This window comes from Mustelus asterias, chromosome 1, assembly GCF_964213995.1.
Source record: "Mustelus asterias chromosome 1, sMusAst1.hap1.1, whole genome shotgun sequence".
In the NCBI taxonomy this organism is placed as follows: domain Eukaryota; kingdom Metazoa; phylum Chordata; class Chondrichthyes; order Carcharhiniformes; family Triakidae; genus Mustelus; species Mustelus asterias.
In genome coordinates, this window is record NC_135801.1 from 192,560,831 (window position 1) to 192,581,237 (window position 20,407).

Here is a 20,407-nt window from a genome sequence, read left to right on the forward strand (position 1 = left end):
TTTACTCTGGGGGACGAGGCCCACCCACCCTTGTCCCAGTTAAGTGGTCAAGTTTTCACCACTTAAGGGCTGTTTTCCATCCAGCCTCAATTTTCAAGAGGATGGGAGAAGTTTAATGGCAAGATGGGAGCCTGAAAATTAGCCCTCTTGAGACCTCAGACCGGAAACAGGGGGGTGCCTCCTCTATTTAACATCAGGAACTTCCCTCCCCCCCCTCAAAAGATCTGAGCTCTGGGAGTTTCTGCACCCACCCCCCCTCCCCTCCACCCCATCACCCCCCGCCTCCTGATCTCTTGACCAACACCCAAACCCCCTCTGTCCTCTTCTCCAGGCATCACCTACCCTCCTCACCCTAAGATTACCAAAAAGTACCTGTTCCTGGACTCCCAGGACTTAGGCTCTGGGGACTGCTTGCGCTGCAGGGACAAGGGAGCTGCCTGTCAGTCAGCCGGCTGCTCTCTTGGAAGGGACTTTCTCCTGAGTGAGGGGCAGAAATCCCGCCGATTAATGCTTATTGGAATGTTAAATGGCTGCAAGGCAGGGATGTATTCTCAGTTGACTCTTTGGATGGCGATAAAGGAAACCCCGCTCTCCGAATTGATGACGTATAACAGTTTTTAAGCAAATGGAGAGCCAGATAAAATGGTTAGAGGAAGCTGTCGGAAAGTATGGATGCTGCGGTAATGATCTTGATTTGTTGAACTCAGTGTTGAAGCTGGAAGGCTATAAAGTGCCTGATCGAACAATGAAAGTGTTGTTCCTCAAGCATAGGGGACGGAGGGCATGAGAGGCCAGAGTAGAAATGGGATAGCCATTTTAATTTCCTGCCCCACCACCACTCTGGCCTCGCACAAATTTAAGGTCCACCCTAATAATTTCAGAAGTGGAGAACTTGACCTTTCAAAATGAAACTCAATGAGTACTTTGGTCACCTAGTTACAGGAAGGATGTAAATAAGATTGAAAGAGTGCAGAGAAGGTTCACAAGGATGTTGCCGGAACTTGAGAAGCTGAGTTACAGAGAGAGATTGAATAGGTTGGGACTTTATTCCCTGGAGCGTAGAAGATTGAGGGGAGATTTGATAGAGGTGTATAAGATTTTGATGGGTATAGATAGAGTGAATGCAAGCAGGCTTTTTCCGCTGAGGCTAGGGGAGAAAAAAAGCAGAGGGCATGGGTTAAGGGTGAAAGGAGAAAAGTTTAAAGGGAATATTAGGGGGGGCTTCTTCACGCAGAGAGTGGTGGGAGTGTGGAATGAGCTGCCAGATAAAGTGGTAAATGCGGGGTCACTTTTAACATTTAAGAAAAACTTGGACGGGTTCATGGATGAGAGGGGTGTGGAGGGATATGGTCCAAGTGCAGGTCAGTGGGACTAGGCATAAAATGGTTCGGCACAGACAAGAAGGGCCAAAAGGCCTGTTTCTGAGCTGTAATTTTCTATGGTTCTACTTGTGAGAAAGATGTGCCGCAAGACTGAGATTTTTTTGTTTTATTCTTGCATGGAATGTGGACGTCAGTGGCTGGGCCAGTATTTTTGTCAGGATGATGTGGAGATGCCGGCGTTGGACTGGGGTGGGCACAGTAAGAAGTCTCACAACACCAGGTTAAAGTCCCAACAGGTTTATTTGGAATCTCGAGCTTTCGGAGCGCTGCCCCTTCACCAGGTGATCCAAAAGCGCGTGATTCCAAATAACCGTGTTGGACTTTAACCTGGTGTTGTAAGACTTCTTACTTTTGTAAGGAAGGCAGAATTCCTTCATTAATGAACCGAACCAGATGGGTTTTTACGGCAATGATTTCATGGTCATCGTCATCATTAGACTTTTAATTCCAGATTTTTAATGAATTCAAATTTCGGCAGCTGCTGTGGTGGGTTTGAACCCACGTCCCCAGGTTGTTACCCTGCATCGCTGGATTACTAGTCCAGTGCCAATACCACTATGCCATTGCCTCCCCTGATATGTATGTAGATGGAACAGGAAGAAATTTGCATGAAGTATAAGCACCAGCACAGACTAATTGGGCTGAACGGGCTATTTGCTATATTTACCATATAATTATACATAATCTATGAAGCAACTTCCTCCACCACGAGAGGAAGTTTATGTTAAATCCACAGTTTACTGAGGACCTCATGTGGCAGAATCCATTTACTGCAAAATGGTGGAAAATGAGAAATTACTGCTGCAGGAGTTACAGTGAAACATTATTATAGCAAAATATCGCCTCCTTAAAGTGGTTAGCACTGCTGCCTCACAGCGCCAGGGACCCAGGTTCAATTCTGTGTCTGTGCGGAGTCTGCACTTTCTCCCCGTGTCTGCGTGGGTTTCCACCGGGGCTCCGGTTTCCTCTCAGAGTCCAAAGGTGTGCAGGTTAAGTGGATTGCCACATTGCCCCTTAGTATTAGGGGGATTAGCAAAGTAAATGTGTGGAGTTACAGGGATAGGGCCTGGGTGGGATTGTAGTTGGTGCAGGCTCGATGGCCCAAATGGTCTCCTTCTGCACTGTAGGGATTCTATGATCACACCCATTGTTCCATTTCTCTTGTCAATCTTTGGTTCTATTTTACCCCTGCTCTTTACCCTCTTTACCAATTTCATCCTGTTATCCAATGAAGCTATCTTTCTTCCAATTCTAATTTGTCCTATTCTCCATGAGATACAATGATCACTCTTACCCACTTCTTCCCCTACAAACACTTGGTCCACTTGGGCTACATCATTCCTCAGCATCACATCTTGCAATGCCTCGCCCCTACTTGGACCAAGAACACACTGGTCAAAGAAGTTCTCCTAAACATATTCAGAAATTCCTCCCCCTCCTTGCCCTTTACGCTAACATTATTTCAATCAACATTTAGGTATATATCACCAGTCTATGGCTAAAATTTTACACAGAGCTGGAGGTCCCATGCCTAGCTGAAAAGTTGGGGGCATGCGCCCTCCATTCGGCCAAGTTGCCCCACAGCAATTTCACAGCCATTTACAGGATGTGAGTTCCACCCCCATCTGGGAGGAAGTCTTGGCTCTGAGAGATACCAGCCGACCAAATGGCCCGCAGCTCTTTTGTCTCAGCAGCGCCACTGGGGAGTGGTGGCCCCTGCTGAAACCACAGCCGGTCCCCAAAGAAGAGTAACAGAAACAGAAAGTAATGGAAATACTCAGGGGACCTGGCAGCATCTGTGAAGAGAGAAACTGAGTTAACATATCAGGTCGAACAAGACTCTTCTTCAGAACTGAATTCAACGAACTTTGTTTTTCATTGCATTTGCAGGTACCCCCTCCTGTAAACTTAATTTTTAAACAGTTCTTTAACTGTACCCTGTATTCGTTCAGGAACTCTTTGGACTTTGTTTTTGTAAGAACTTCAAAGGTGACTCATTGTGGCTTCAAGTTATGAAAGGTTTATTATTGACAATACTTATATACCTACAGAACTGCAATACACGTCTATTCTCTTCTCCTCCCAGTCTCCAACTGAGGTCCCTCCTTGATCTGGCCCTTGCTCCCGATTGACTCAGCTTCCCTCGCTGACTCTCCAGAAGGTCCGGCCCAATCACATGATCTTCAGGGATCGCTCCCTTAAAGAGGCCACGCTACCATAACAAAGTATCTGGTGTACTGTGCAGTAGTATTTCAGTACAAATACTGTACTAAGGACAAAGAACAAAAGAACAAAGAAGATTACAGCACAGGAACAGGCCCGTTGGCCCTCCAAGCCTGCACCGACCATGCTGCCCGACTGAACTAAAGCCCCCTTCCCTTCCGGGGACCATATCCCTCTCTTCCCATCCTATTCATGTATTTGTCAAGACGCCCCTTAAAGTCACTATCGTATCTGCTTCCACTACCTCCCCCGGCACCCACCACCCTCTGTGTAAAAATCCTGCCTCACACATCTCCTTTAAACCTTGCCGCTCGCACCTTAAGCCTATGCCCCCTAGTAATTGACTCTTCCACCCTGGGAAAAAGCTTCTGACTATCCACTCTGTCCATGCCTCTCATAATTTGGTAGACTTCGATCAGGTCACCCCTCAACCTCCGTTGTTCCAGTGAGAACAAACCAACCAGTGAGAACAAACCAAGTTTCCCCAACCTCTCCTCATAGCTAATGCCCTCCATACCAGGCAACATCCTGGTAAAGCTTTTCTGTACCATCTCCAAAGCCTCCACATCCTTCTGGTAGTGTGGCAACCAGAATTGAACACTATATTCCAAGTGTGGCCCAACTAAGGTTCGAGATAGCTGCAACATGACTTGTCAATTTTTAAACTCAGTGTCCCAGCTGATGAAGGCAAGCATGCCGCATGCCTTCTTGACTACCTTCTCCACCTGCATTGCCACTTTCAGTGACCTGTGTACCTGCACACCCAGATTCCTCTGCCTATCAATACTCTGAAGGGTTCTGCCATTTACTGTATATTTCCTATCTGTATTAGACCTTCCAAAATGCATTACCTCACATTTGTCCGGATTAAACTCCATCTGCCATCTTTCCGTCCAAGTCTCCAACCGATCTATATCCTGCTGTATCCTCTGATGGTCCTCATCACCATCCACAAATCCACCAAGCTTTGTGTCAAACTTAGTAAGTTTGATTAGCAAACTTACCAACCAAACCAGTTACATTTTCCTCAAATCATTTATATACATTAGAAACAGCAAAGGTCCCAGCACTGATCCCTGAGGAATGCCACTTGTCAAGGCCCTCCATTCAGAAACGCACCCTTCCACTGCTACCCTCTGTCTTCTATGACCAAGATGTGGAGATGCCGGCGTTGGACTGGGGTGGGCACACCCTTTCCCAGACTCATCATTCACCAAGTCCTTCCCTTTGGTGAATACTGATGCAAAGTACTAATTTAATACCTTGCCCATTTCCTCTGGCTCCACGCATAGATTCCCTCCTCTGTCCTTGAGTGGTCCAACCCACTCCCTGGCTACCCTCTTGCTCTTTATATATGTATAAAAAGCCTTGGGATTTTCCTTAATCCTGCTGGCCAATGCTTTTCGTGACCCCTTTTAGCCCTTCTTACTCCTTGCTTAAGTTTCTTTCTACTTTCCTTGCAGTCCACACTGTACAGTAAACCTTGCATTTATTTTTTTCCGCTGCTTCTACTGTACATACTGTACCTGAGAAACTGCCGTGGACTTTTGTTCTTTTTTGAATGAATTATTTTCTGTACAGGGGTATTGCTCTGTACTGTACTGTACAGAACCTATGTTTGAGGAACCTGGTGTAAACTTGGCATTTTAAAGAGTGCTCTGCAAGCAAGAAGACTACAGGCAAGGTAGCAATTTTGAAGTCACTTACTGTACAGTAAGTTACTGTACATTTACCTGTATCGCATGTAAGATGTTTTCTACTAAAGTGAATGCATGTGGGTGAAAAAGTGTGACCGGAGGCTCACCTGTAAGTAGTCAACAATTTCTATGAGGCAACATTGGATAAGTGGGAAATAACATTGTTAGCATAACTTGAAACCTCAAATTTTTTATCCATGCTTCAATGCTAGCACTTCCTCCTCTGCATCAGGAAGTTGCAGGCTCAAGTTTGAATAAGGTTTGAATAAGTAATGTTTGAATAAGGAATTTGAATAAGTAATCTAGGGCGGCATGGACAAGTTGAGCCAAAGGGCCTGTTTCCATGCTGTAAACCTTTATGACTCTATAGAGGAGTCTAAAACTAGAGGGCATAGGTTTAAGGTGAGAGGGGAGAGATACAAAAGTGTCCAGAGGGACAATTTTTTCACACAGAGGGTAGTGAGTGTCTGGAACAAGCTGCCAGAGTTAGTAGTCGAGGCGGGTACAATTTTATCTTTTAAAAAGCATTTAGACAATTACATGGGTAAGATGGGTATAGAGGGATATGGGCCAAATGCGGGCAATTGGGATTAGCTTAGGGGTTTTTAAAAAAAAGGGCGGCATGGACAAGTTGGGCCAAAGGGCCTGTTTCCATGCTGTAAACCTCTATGACTCTATCTAGATTAGGAGTGCCATACTGTGGAGGCACCGTTTTTCAAATGAGGTATTAAATCAAAGTTACATTTGCCCTTTCAACTGGATGTAAAAAATCCCGTGTCAGTATTTCACGGAGGAGCTGGATAGTTCTCCCCAAATTCTTGGCAATATTTAACCCTCAACAAACATCATTAAAATCAAATGATCTGCTCATCAATGCATTGTTGTATGTGGGATATTGCTGTGTGCAAACTGTCTGTCGTATTTCCCTTATTGCAGCAATGACTACATTTCGAGAAGTATTTAATTGGCTGCAAAGTGCTTTGCCCATTTTCTTCTTTTCATTTCACAGAAAAGAGACTGGATGCTTCTGGCTCGATCTGAGCCTCAGGTCACGGGACCCACTTGGTCTGTTCATGTTGACTCCTATTACATCATACTGCCTTCCACCACACTGACACTGCTGGTGAAGCCCGTAGCGGTGCAAGAGCTCCTTTTACCCTGCGACCTTCCTTACAGGTCTGATGAACCACCTGAAACAGCTCTAAATAGGATAGAGGTGAGCAGCTGGGGCTGGTCATGGATGTGGACTTGGGAAGAGAGGAGGTAGTGGGATGAAGTGAGCTACCACTCTCATTCAAGTAGAATTTACTCGGCTATTGGAGAACTTTTAATTATTTGTGTTCTTGTTTGTAATTTACTAACAGATTTCACAAATTAGTATGTCATGCATCACAAATTGATTAAGAAGCATGTAACAATGACAGCTGCGCTTATGACAAAAATCTTTCACCAGAAAGTTCAATTAGTTACAATTCCAATATTAGTATAAAAATTGCCCACAAGTGAATTCTAAACAATTTGTTCCAGCAAGGACTTCTTATGCTTTTTGCATCCCTTATGTATGCTTCTTAATTGAATTGTACAGTTATCATTCAACACAGATTTGATTATGTCCTGTACTTTCAGACATAGATAAATAACTCTCTAAGTTGGCTGTAGTCACGAAAATTCTAGAACCCAGATCTTTCTCAGCCATAAAGGTAAAATATTCCGAATGCTGGAGATCCAAAATAAAACCAGAAAGTGGTGGAGAAACTCAGCAGCTCTGGCAGCATCTGTGAAGAGGGAAAGAGAGTTAACATTTCGAGTCCAATATGACTTTTCCTTGCAACTGAAGAGAAGTGGAAATATTTTTTGATTTGATTTATTATTTTCACATGTATTAACAAACAGTGAAAAGTATTGTTTCTTGCACGCTATACAGCCAAAACATACCGTTCATAGAGAAGGAAACGAGAGAGTACAGAATGTAGTGTTACATAGCTAGGGTGTAGAGAAAGATCAACTTAATGCGAGGTAGGCCCATTCAAAAGTCTGACAGCAGCAGGGAAGAAGCTGTTCTTGAGTCGGTTGGTACGTGACCTCAGACTTTTGTACCTTTTTCCCGAAGGAAGAAGGTGGAAGACAGAATGTCCGGGGTGCGTGGGGTCCTTAATTATGCTGGCTGCTTTGCCAAGGCAGCGAGAAGTGTAGACAGAGTCAATGGATGGGAGGCTGGTTTGCGTGATGGATTGGGCTACATTCACAACCTTTTCTGGTTTCTTGTGATCTTGGGCAGAGCAGGAGCCATACCAAGCTGTGATACAAACAGAAAGAATGCTTTCTATGGTGCATCTGTAAAAGTTGTTGAGAGTCATAGCTGACATGCCAAATTTCCTTAGTCTTCTGAGAAAGTAGAGGCTTTCTACTTGGTGGGCTTTCTTAACTATAGTGCTGGCATGGGAGGACCAGGTCAGGTTGTTGGTGATCTGGACCCCTAAAAACTTGAAGCTCTCGACCATTTCTACTTCGTCCCCATTGATGTAGACAGGGGCATGTTCTCCTTTACGCTTCCTGAAGTCAATGGCAATCTCCTTCGTTTAGTTGACATTGGGGGAGAGATTATTGTTGCCACACCAGTTCACCAGATTCTCTATCTCATTCCTGTACTCTGTCTCATCATTGTTTGAGATCCGACCCACTATGATGGATTTTATGCTATTGAAGAAGTGGGAGAGTCAGGTAGAACAAAAGGGAAGATCAAAAGGGTGCACAGTGGCACAGTGCCAGGGTCCCGGGTTCGATTCCCGGCTTGGGTCATTGTCTGTGTGGAGGTTGCACAGTTTCCTCCCACAGTCCAAAGTTAGATGGATTGGCCATGTTAAATTGCCCCTTAGTGTCAGGGGGACTAGCTAGGTAAATGCAGGGGTTATGAGGATTGTGGTTGGTGCCAGACATGATGGGCCGAATGGCCTCCTTCTGCACTGTATGATTCTATGATAGGTTCGAGGGTAGAGGTGATTAATTCCAAAACTGTCATGGAACAAAAGACAAAGAGAGAGGGTGTAGTTGTCGTAAAAGAACAAAGCATTGGTCCAGAGTAGGTGTTAATATCAGAATAAAGGTCAGCGCTGTCTGAAGGTACAACATAGGAACAAGGTACAGAGTGATATTAAGGAGGGGAATCATATAAAATGGAGGATAGAAGTTGTTGAATTCAACGTTGAATCCAGAAGGCTGTTAAGTGACTCATCAGAAGATGAGGTGCTGTTATTGCACTGAATTGGACTATTGCAGCAGACCAAGAATAGGAATGTGAGCATGAGAGCAAGATGGTGAATTGAAATAGCAAAAAACTGGGAGGTTGGGGTCATGCTTGTGGACTGAATGGGGGTATTCTACAAAGTCTGTGTTTGGTCACCCCAAAATAGAGTTAATCTCATTGTGAGCAGCGAAAACAGTGGACAAAGTTGAAAGATATGCAACTAAAATCACAGATTCACCTGGGAAGCGTGTTTGGGGCCTTGAATAGTGAGGTTGCAGGAGGGGCAGGTGTTACACCTCTTGTGCCTTTGTCATATCTGTTCTGATTATGTTACTTTTACAGCAGCACTTCCAGCATGTCTTCCCCTTTCCTCAACCAAGGATTTTCCCCACTGTGGTTGACAGTACCCTCAACCGTGTGTGACCTATTGCCCACATCCCTCCCCATCTCCCCCAGAACCACGATAAGAGTTTTCCTTGTCCTCACTTACCACCTCGCCAGCCTCTGCCACTTCCACCAACTCCATGATGCCACCATCAAACACATCTTCGCCTCCCCTGTCAGCATCCCACAGAGACAGTTCCTTCCACAACACTCCGGTCCACTCCTCAATAAATCCCAAAACCTCATCCCCTTCTCACAGCACCTTCCCATGCAATTGGAGAAGGTATAACATCTACCTCTTTACCTCCCCTTTCTTCACTGTCCAAGTCCCCAAACACTGCTTCCAGGTGAAGCAGCGATTTACTTGTGCGTTTTTCAAGTTAGTCTATTGTAATCGCTGCTCATGGTGTGGTCTCTTCCACATCGGGGAGACCAAACACAGGCTACATTACTGCTTTGCAGAACAACTGTGTTCAATCCACTAGCATGACCCTGACCTCCTGGTGTCTTGCCATTTCACTTCACCATCTTGCGCAGTCAGAACCTTATTCTCATTTTTTGCTTCCAGACAGCACTGATCTTTATTCTGTTATTAACACATGCTATGGACAAACGCTTTGTTTCTTTAATGCAACCATCCCCAGTCCCTTTGCGTTTTGTTCCTTGACAACTTTGTAATTTTATCTCCTCCTCCCACTAACCTATCTGACCTTCCCTTTTGTTCTTCCTGGCCCTCCCTGCTTTTTCAACACCATAAAAGATTTCTGCCTCTATTTTGTTCCAAAGAAGAGTCATATTGGACTTGAAACATGAACTCTCTTTCTCTCTCCACAGATGCTGCCAGACCTGCTGAGTTTTTCCACCATCTTTTAAGGTAGTAATAACTTAAGAATCATACTTCTCCAAAATCTAACATTACTGCAAAATAAAAATTAACCCTTTCCTTGTAAAGCAAATTTATCCAATGATTAGCTGAACCAGATAGGCAGATTAATGCACAAGTCTTTGAGGCTCATGCTCACATGTCCTATACAAACGATTTGATTTCATTTGATTTGATTTATTATTGTCACATGTATTAGCATACAGTGAAAAGTATTGTTTCTTACATGCTATACAGACAAAGCATACCGTTCATAGAGAAGGAAAGGAGAAGGTGCAGAATATAGTGTTACAGTCATAGCTAGGGTGTAGAGAAAGATCAGCTTAATGTGAGGTAGGTCTATTCAAAAGTCTGATGGCAGCAGGGAAGAAGCTTGAGTCGGTTGGTATGTGACCGCAGACTTTTGTATCTTTTTCCTGATGGAAGAAGGTGGAAGAGAGAATGTCCGAGGTGCGTGGGGTCTTTGATTATGCTGGCTGTTTTTCTGAGGCAACGGGAAGTGTAGACAGAGTCAGTGGATGGGAGGCTGGTTTGCATGATGGACTGGGCTTTGTTCACGGCCCTTTGTAGTTTCTTGTGGTCTTGGACAGAGCAGGAGCCATACCAAGCTGTGATACAACCAGAAAGAATGCTTTCTATGGTACATCTGTAAAGGTTGGTGAGAGTCGTAGCTGACATGTCAAATTTCCTTAGTCTTCTGAGAAAGTAGAGGCATTGGTGGGCTTTCTTAATTATAGTGTCGGCACGGCGGGGACCAGGATTGGTGATCTGGACACATAAAAACTTGAGGGTCTCAAATGGAGGACTCGCGTTAAAAATCACCATCAGAGAAGAACTGCATACAAAGAAAATATTCTCGTATTTAAAGGTACCGTCAGAAAGGGGTGAGTCACAGTCAGCAGATTCATTACAATATTTATACAAAATTGAGCAGTTTCACTTAAATGAGATATGATTTGCTCTGTTATTAATGCAATGTGTAAACATGTTACAGGCCTATTTCTTCATTTATTTTATCAATAATTAAGGAACTACAAAAGGTGAATGTAGCCCAAACCATCTCGGAAAAGCAGCTTCCCATCCATTGAGTCTGTCTACACTTCCCGCTGCCTCGGAAAAGCAGCCAGCATAATTAAGGACCCCGCGCACCCTGGACATTTTCTCTCCTACCTTCTTCCATCGGGAAAAAGATACAAAAGTCTGAGGTCACGTACAAACTGACTCAAGAACAGCTTCTTCCCTGCTGCCGTCAGACTTTTGAATGGACTTATCTTGCATTAAGTTGATCTTTCTCTACACCCTAGCTATGACTGTAACACACTACATTCTGCACCCTCTCGCTTTCTTCTCTGTGAACGGTATGCTTTGTCTGTATAGCACGCAAGAAACAATACTTTTCATTGTATACTAATACAATAATAAATCAAATCAAATCAAATCAGGTGACTGGAGGGGGTCTTGTAAGGGCTACGAGAGCACAAATGTTCTTGGTGACTACAAATTAAAAAAATAATGACGCTTTTATTTTGAACTTTTGTAGGACATATTGGATGGGCTAGATGTAGAATCGACATTTAACCCACTGAATCTGAGAAGTAATCTGTATAAACATCTCAGAGGAACTTTGGTCAGAACTCCTTATCGTCAGCAACCAAAGCAAATACAACGTAAAGAACAAAATCATCCTGAACAGCCATACAGACAGGTATTTATATTCACGATTTCCCACACTGTTCCCACTAAGTTGCACGGGTGTGCAGCCACACAGCAGCTATGCACAGACCTTGTTCCATGTTAATACTTGTAGTGGTCTGTGTAAACCTGAGGCAGTAAGCATTTAAAATTTTTGCCCATGTTTTAATGCTTAGTGCAAAGCAGGTTGTGTCTGGATAGCAGTATGTGGGAGTTTGTGGTCAGCACAACTATCCAGATTGAACACATTTGCAAGTATCTACCGTCATCTTGAATCTCTGAGACTCAGAGTGATTTTTCTGGAATGCAAGTTGGAAACACTTTGAACACATAAAAGAGGAGGAACAATATCTTGGTACTTTGTACCACATTTTGGTCACATCTCTTAGAGATGTGCAGGTTCATAACAGGGTTAGTGCGACCAATTGTCAGGCCCATGTGACCTTGGAAGAGGCCCCACATCAGTCTCCTGGTGATGGCATAACCTCCCCCAAGCTGGAAGGGCCTAATGCTGGAGTCTCAGCCAGTGGTGATGGGATGTCAGTTAGGCTCATAAACAAACCAACTGACAACCGTTATCCCTGAAACTACCATAATTTAGTAGTGCCTCAGAGATTTAACAGGAGCCATACAGCTTTCCCGTGCCCTTGAAAGGTTGCCCAACAAACTTTGTTGGACAGCAGCCTTCCAGGGTCCTTGTTATCAAGTGTTTTGTGCCTTATTGAGCTGTCGGCATTGGGCAGAGGGATGGCTATAAGCTGTGCTCTTGCCCTTGCTCCAACGCCCACTCAGCCACCACCATTCCTCTGAAATTAGACTATCAGGGACCTCTCCTTGTTTGACCACAACAGGTTTTTTGAAAAGGATATACTGGTCCAGTCAATGAGTGCTTAACTGTTTATACAGCACTCGGACAGGTTTTCTTGAATTTAACAATGAAAAAGGTTTGCTTTATTATGCTTAAACTGATCTAAGTAAAATAATAAAACACGTTGCAACTTTCACACAAACACACGTGCATACGAAGTTCACACAAATATAGATTAGTTAAGTTTAAGTTTATTTATTTATTAGTCACAAGTAGGCTTATAGAGTGGAAAGGATAGATTAATCAAATTAGAGAAGTAAAAGGGGTAAACAGTCTGAGATGGATGACTTGACTGAGCTTCAAGCTGAATGACCTATCTTGCGACTTTCCTTCGGTGGCCCCGACGTTTCCAATTTAAAGATGTAGACAATTTATTTGGCTTTTCTCCTGAAAGCGTTAGTGGTGGATTGAATTCTTTTAAGAAGTCTCATAGAGGCATTCCTGGATGATCGCGGTCAAGGTGTGATCCGGAATTATGCCAACAGCACAGGGTTCAATCCCTGTACCAGCTGTAGTAGCTCATGAATACCTGCCTCCTTGCCTGGCCCCACACTTGTAGAGTGGTGCCTCTCGAGCTATATATAGCCAATTGCTTTTCTTGCTGATTGAGAGATATGCCTCTGGTTGTTTGTGGACAGTGGTCTATTATTTATTATATGATTTTTTTAAATGCACTTTGAATGTCCATATACACATCAACTGCAATACCTTCACCAACACTCTCCATTAGGAGGCTACGAAGGCTCATAGATCGGTTAAGTGATTGGGCAAAGATCTGGCAAATGGAGTATAATGTGAGAAAGTGTGCAATAGTCTATTTTGGCAGGAAAAATAAAAACAAGCAGATTATCTAAATGGTGAGAAATTACAGAGATCTGAGGCACAGGGGGATCTGAGTGTCTGAGTGTATGACTCACAAAAGGCTAGTATAATGTATAGCAAGTAATTCAGAAAACTAATAGAATGTTATCATTTATTGTGAGGGGAATTGAAAAGTAAAAAAGTTTATTTATAAGTCACAAGTAGGCTGTGAAAATCCCCGAGTCGCCACACTCCAGCGCCTGTTTGAGTAAACTGAGGGAGAATTTAACATGGCCAATGCTCCTAACCAGCACATCTTTGGACTGTGGGAGGAAACCAGAGCACCCAGAGGAACCCCACACAGACACGGGGAAAATGTGCAAACTCCACAAGCCGGGAATCGAACCCAGGTCCCTGGCGCTGTGAGGCAGCAGTGCTAACCACTGTGCCACCGCACTGCCCATCCACCGTGCCACCTGTTTTGAATACAAAATTAGGAAGGTTATGCTTCAGTTATGCAGGACACTGGAGAGATCACACAGAACCTTAGAATCCCTACAGTGGAGAAGGAAGCCATTTGCCCATTGAGCCTGCACTGACAACAATCCCACCCAGGTCCTATCGCAGTAACCTCTGTATTTAACCTGCTAATCCCCCTGACAATAAGGCGCAATTTAGGATGGCCAATCAACCTAATCCGCACACCTTTGGAGTGCAGGAGGAAACCAGAGCACCCGGAGGAAACCTACGGAGACATGGAGAGGACTTGCAAACTCCACACAGACAGTGAACTGAGGCCAGAATTGAACCCGGGTGCCTGGCGCTGTGAGGGAGTTAACCACTATGCCACCGTGTCACCCCATCTTGAATACTGTGTACAGTATTGGTGTCCTTATTTAAGAAAGTATGTATATGCATCAGAAGCAGTTCAGAAAAGTTTACTGAACTAATACCAGGAATGGGCAGATTAGTTTATAAGGAAAGATTGGATTGGCTAGGCTTGTATCTGCTGGAGTTTAGAAGACTAAGAGACCATTTGATTGAAACATATAAGATCTTGAGGGGTCTTGACAGGGTGGATGTGGGGAAGATGTTTCCTCTTGTGGAAAAATCTAGAACTAGTGTCACTGCTAAGAGTAAGGCCACCCATTTAAGACAGACATTAGAATTTTTTCTCTCAGAGGGTCATAAGTCTTCCTTCCTCAAAAGGCAGTGGAAGCAGACTCTTTGAATATTTTCAAGGCAGTGGTAGATATATTCTTGATGAATAAGGAAGTTCGATGGTTACCAGGGTGAGGGGATTCAGTGGGGTGGGGAGAGGCAGACCATGGTCTGATTGAATGGTGCAGCAGGCTCAAGGGGCAAGTGGCCTACTTCTGCACTTTGTCCATATGTTCATAATACTTCATCAAAGCACTTGATTAAGTTAATCAAACACAATTTTCCTTTAGCAAATCTGTGTTGCTGTTCATTTATTAGCCAACACTTCTCCAAATGCAAATTAATTTTGTCTCAGATTAATATCTATTATTAGGCAGAAATGAGGAGCTCAGTCCATTTATGAGCATGTCCACAGATGATGTCTCGGCCACTTCTTTATTTTCCTCATCTGAATGAGCAGCATTTATTCAAAGAACAGCATTGATATAAATGGCATATGGTTTTAAACAGCACACATTTTCATCAAGGAAATAATGCCCAATACTAATGTTATCATCGGGTAGTCAAAATAGGGGGAATTTATGTTTAGACAGGATCAGATATTTAATCAATGTCATATTTGATTGCAATTCTAACCAAAAGGTTATGTTTGTGAAGCAATTGTCATACAATCACTGATAACCAAATGGTATCGTACTCAGCAATATAGACTAGAAATTTCATAAACTCAACCCCCCGTACTGTGCTGAGTTCGCTGATCTTGGCTGAGCCAGCAGTTGGGGTGTTAGCTTCTTGTTTGCTATCCAGTTGTGGAACTGTTGGAACATGCAGACTTGAGGGTATCTGGTGATGACCATTACACTTGCTTGTGGTGCCTTTCACAGTAGAATTGGCTGCTTACACTCACTGATTCAGTTCATACATGAAAAAGGTGCCTATGAAATGATATTCCAATTTGCAGTGGTTTCAGGTTGATGCAATAATTTACAACAGCAATAACTTACATTTATAGAGCACCTTTAACGTAGTAAGTACTAATAGAATCATGTGATAAAGATCAGAGAAATAAAATTAAAAGTTAGTTGGACAATTTGCTCACTTCACTTGTCAAAGGTTAAATACCCTGCTGAAAGATGCAGAGCATACAAAGCAAAATGATATTAGTGAGAATTCTGAAAACTGTGCAAAGTAACTCTGTGTGAATTTATCAATGGCCTGAACAAAAGCCTTATGCAGAATGTTTGGATTTATATAGATATTAAATACCTGCCTGGCCCAAAAGAAATATCATATGTCATAGAGTCACAGAGAGAGTCATTGAGTCATAGAGCACAGACACAGGTGCTTTGGCCTATCATGTCTATGCCAACCATCAAATACCAATCTATACTAATCCCTTTACCAGCACTTTGTCCCATAGCCAACTATGCCTTGGTGATTTAAAGAACAAAGAACAATACAGCACAAGATCAGGCCCTTCGGCCCTCCAAGCCCGCGCCGCTCCCTGGTCCAAACTAGTCCATTCTTTTGTATCCCTCCATTCCCACTCCGTTCATGTGGCTATCTAGATAAGTCTTAAACGTTCCCAGTGTGTCCGCCTCCACCACCTTGCCCGGCAGCGCATTCCAGGCCCCCACCACCCTCTGTGTAAAAAACGTCCTTCTGATATCCGTGTTAAACCTCCCCCCCCTCACCTTGAACCTATGACCCCTCGTGAATGTCACCACCGACCTGGGAAAAAGCTTCCCACCGTTCACCCTATCTATGCCTTTCATAATTTTATACACCTCTATTAGGTCACCCCCTCATCCTCCGTCTTTCCAGTGAGAACAACCCCAGTTTACCCAATCTCTCCTCATAACTAAGCCCTTCCATACCAGGCAACATCCTGGTAAACCTCCTCTGCACTCTCTCTAAAGCCTCCACGTTCTTCTGGTAGTGTGGCGACCAGAACTGGGCGCAGTATTCTAAATGTGGCCAAACCAACGTTCTATGCAACTGCAACATCAGAACCCAACTTTTATACTCTATGCTCCGTCCTATAAAGGCAAGCATGCCATATGCCTTCTTCACTACTTTCTCCATCTGTGACGTCACCTTCAAGGATCTGTGGACTTGCACACCCAGGTCCCTCTGCGTATCTACACCCTTTATGGTTCTGCCATTTATCATATAGCTCCCCCCTACGTTACTTCTACCAAAGTGCTCGTCCAGGTGCTTCTTAAATGTTGCAAATGTACCTGCCTCCACCACCTTCTCAGGCAGCCCATTCTATATTTCCACCACCCTCTGGGGTATTTTTTTATTCATTCGTGGTACACGGGCGTCGCTGGCTGGCCAGCATTTATTGCCCATCCCTAGTTGCCCTTGAGAAGGTGGTGGTGAGCCGCTTTCTTGAATTGCTGCAGTCCATGTGCTGTGGGTCGATCCACAGTGCCATTAGGGAGGGAATTCCAGGATTTTGACCCAGCGACTGCGAAGGAACAGCGATATATTTCCAAGTCAGGATGGTGAGTGGCTTGAAGGGGAATTTGCAGTTGGTGGTCTTCCCATGTATCTGCTGCCTTTGTCCTTCTAGCTGGAAGTGGTTGTGGGTTTGGAAGGTGCTGTTTAAGAATCTTTGGTGAATTGCTGCAGTGCATTTTGTAGCTAGTACACACTGCTGCTACTGAGCGTCGGTGGTGGAGAGATTGAATGTTTGTAAATGTGGTGCCAATCAAGCAGGCTGCTTTGTCCTGGATGGTGTCAAGCTTCTTGAGTGAAAATTATTTTCCTCAGATCCCCTCTAAACCACTTACTCCTCACCTAAAACCTATGCCCTCTGGTCTTAGACACCTCTGCCATGGGGGAAGCATTCTTATGATTTACCCTATCTATGCCTCTCATAATTTTGTATACCTCTATCATATCCCCCTCAGCCTTCTCTACTCCAGGGAAAACAACGCCAGCCTATCCAGTCTCTTCTTATAGAAGAAACTTTTCATTCCAGGAAACATCCTGGTGAATCTCCTCTGCACCTTCTCCAGTGCAATCACGTCCTTCCGATAGCGTGGCGAACAGAACTGCACACAATATTCCACCTGTGGCCTAACTAATGTTTTCTAAAGTTGTACCAGACCACCTTGTTCCTATACTCTATGTCCCAGCTAATGAAGACAAGCATTCTGTTTGCCTTCTTCACTATCCTACCTACCTGTGTGCCACCTTCAGGGATCTATGAACTTGTATCCCAAGGTCCGTTTGTTCCTCAGTACTTCCTGGGGACCTACCGTTCATTGGGTATATCCTACTCTTATTATACCTCCCAAAATGCATCACCTCGCACTTATCAGAATTAAATTCCATCTGCCATTGCTCTGCCCAATTTACCAGCTGATCAATATCAGTCTGTAGCCTTAGACTATCAACAACTTCTCACTATCAACAATACCGCCAATTTTTGTGTCATCTGCAAACTTACAAACTATACCTTCTACATTCACATCCAATTCATTAATGTATATGAAACAGCAAGGGTCCTAGCACTGATCGCTGTGATACATCACTGGTCACAGGTTTCCAATCACAAAAGCAACCATCCACCATCACCCTTTGCCTCCTGCTAACAAGCCAGTTTTGGATCCAATTTGCCAACTTGCCTTGAATCCCATGGGCTCTAACCTTTTGGACCAGCCTTCCATGTGGGACCTTGTTAAAAGCCTTAGTCCTTGTTAACTACATCAACTGCACTACCCCATAAATGCAATTAGTTAACTTATCAAAAAAACGCAGTTAAATTAGTTAGGCAGGATCTCTCGCCAACAAATCTGTGCTGACTATCCCTGATCAATTCCTGTCTTTCCAAACGTTGATTAATACCAACCCTCAATTTTTTCCCCTCCCACTGATGTTAGACTAACTGGCCTGATATTACCTGGCTTATCCCTGCTACCTGACTTTAATAAAGGTACCAAATTAGCTATTTGAACCATAAATAGGTCCAGGCAGCGGGCGATCGATGGGGTCATCCACCCTGACTGTCTGCCCCTCTACCGCGGCTATATTCGCGGCCAGGTGTCCCTAGAAAGGGAGCATGCGGTGTCTGGGGGCACAGTTGACACCTTCTGTGCCCACTGGGCACCGCAGGGGCTGGGGTGTATTATCGACCCCGGTAATCACATTTTGATTTGATGTTTTAAGTTTCCTTTCTGCTTTGCTTTTTTGTTTGGGCTGTTCCTCCTCCTTTTAGGGAGCTGATCTTTTTAAGTTGTCCCTGAGTTAATTTAATTTTGTTTATTTGGTTGGTACCCAAAAAGAAGTATCACATTAGCTATCCTCCCGTCATCTGGCACTTCACCTGTGGCTCGGGAAGATTTAAATATCTCTGTCAGGGCCCCTGCAATCTCCTCCCCTGCCTCCCATAACAGCCTGTGATCCACCTCATCAGGCCCTAGGGATTTATGCACCTTTTGCCCGCTAAAATATCTAATATCGCCTCCTTATTAATCTTAACATGTTCTAGAACTTCACCATCCCAACTGAAATATCCAACTACAATGTCTTTCTCCTTAGTGAATTCTCCTTAGATGAAAAATATTCATTTCAGATCCCTACTTCCTTTATCACAAATGACACTGGAGACTTCATTATGATCCAATCTCCTTTGCTAAACAAATCATATTTTAAATTTAATATTTAACAAGAAGTGCAAAAAGCCACTGCTGAACAAGGTCTCTTTTGAAGCATCCCAAGAACACAAAAGGCCCTCAGTCTCTTGGTGTGGATGTCAAAGCATAAATTCAAATGTTGTGGCATTTGGTCGCAGCAATGGAAGATAAAATGATGCTGGCAAAATGTTCTCATCATCATTTATTGATGCACCTTTTGTTAATTTTGTTCTTTTATTGCTCTTGAACAGTAATAAAATTGAGCGACATCTTCACCTTCTGCATCCTGAGAATAGGGAGGGAATTGGGAAGGAAGCTGGAATATTTAGAGTTAATTTCAATAAACACAAGCACAAGCATCTGCCCTGGAAATTCTCAGATTTGATCTAAAGTCTGTGCTAACATAGCAGATCTCAGCTGGTCTGCTGCACTCTGGGTTTGCAGGGGGATCAAAAGAAAATTGAATGGAAATGGGGACCATTTTATTACAACAAGGAATGTTCTCATGATATTATAAACACTGAGTTATGAACAAATGTACTCTTCAGGTAAAGCAGGGTTGGAGGGCAAAATTGGACCAAGGCACCCAGACATAATTCAGTCCTCATTTTACATAGATTCTTTCTTCATTTTTGTATTTGCATAACAGATTCCTATGCTTGCATTTACAATGCCAATTGCCTGTGTAAGCTTGTTATGCTGGAATTACACTCTGGCAAGGAGCGGCAAAGCACTAAAATATTCAAGATTACATTGCACTGTAAAAAGTTGAAGACAAAACAGAAGGAGAGGTTAACTTTAACTTTTGTGCAGCTGATCAGTGGTACGTGCCAGCAACTCACAATAAGGCCGGGCTCGGGCCTCATTTAAATTCAACCAGGGAGCTAGCAGGTAAAAATAAAATGACAAGAAACCACCCAGCCAGCAACAAGTTGCACCTTGGATCCCAATCGACAATTGAGGAAGTGGTTAGGGTAGAGCTAAGACACGACCAACCCTGATTATTTTCGCAAGGACCAGAGGAAAGTTCCTGCTTCTGCTGCCTCCACAAAAATAATTTAAAACTTAACTTCACAGGGTCTCTTCGGCGCCATCACCACTGAAACTGCCAGGAGTTGCACTCCAACTAGTTCTATCCCAAATTACTAATTAGAGTCTTATATAATTCATAGTTCGGTTCGTGATGCAGAGCGACGCCAACAGCGTGAGTTCAATTCCCGTACCGGCTGCTTATTCATGAAGGCCTCGCCTTCTAAACATCACCCCTCACCTGAGGTATGGTGATCCTCAGGTTAAATCACCACCAGTCAGCTCTCCCCCTCAAAGTAAAGAGCAGCCTATGGTCATCTGGAATTATGGCAACTTTACTTTTAATTCAAAGTTCCCCAAAATTTGCATGTTAAAAAGGACTAATGTGTGAAACAAC

At 43.7% G+C, this 20,407-nt stretch overlaps 1 protein-coding gene across 1 annotated transcript in view; it reads left to right on the forward strand.

Moving 5' to 3' along the window:
- Positions 1-20,407, forward strand: part of m1ap (meiosis 1 associated protein) — a 90,183-nt gene that overhangs the window by 38,942 nt on the left and 30,834 nt on the right. Inside the window, exons 7-8 of the mRNA XM_078199792.1 lie at positions 6,312-6,518; positions 11,354-11,518. Of these exons, the coding sequence (XP_078055918.1) occupies positions 6,312-6,518; positions 11,354-11,518 (372 nt within the window). The remainder of the gene's footprint in view (positions 1-6,311; positions 6,519-11,353; positions 11,519-20,407) is intronic.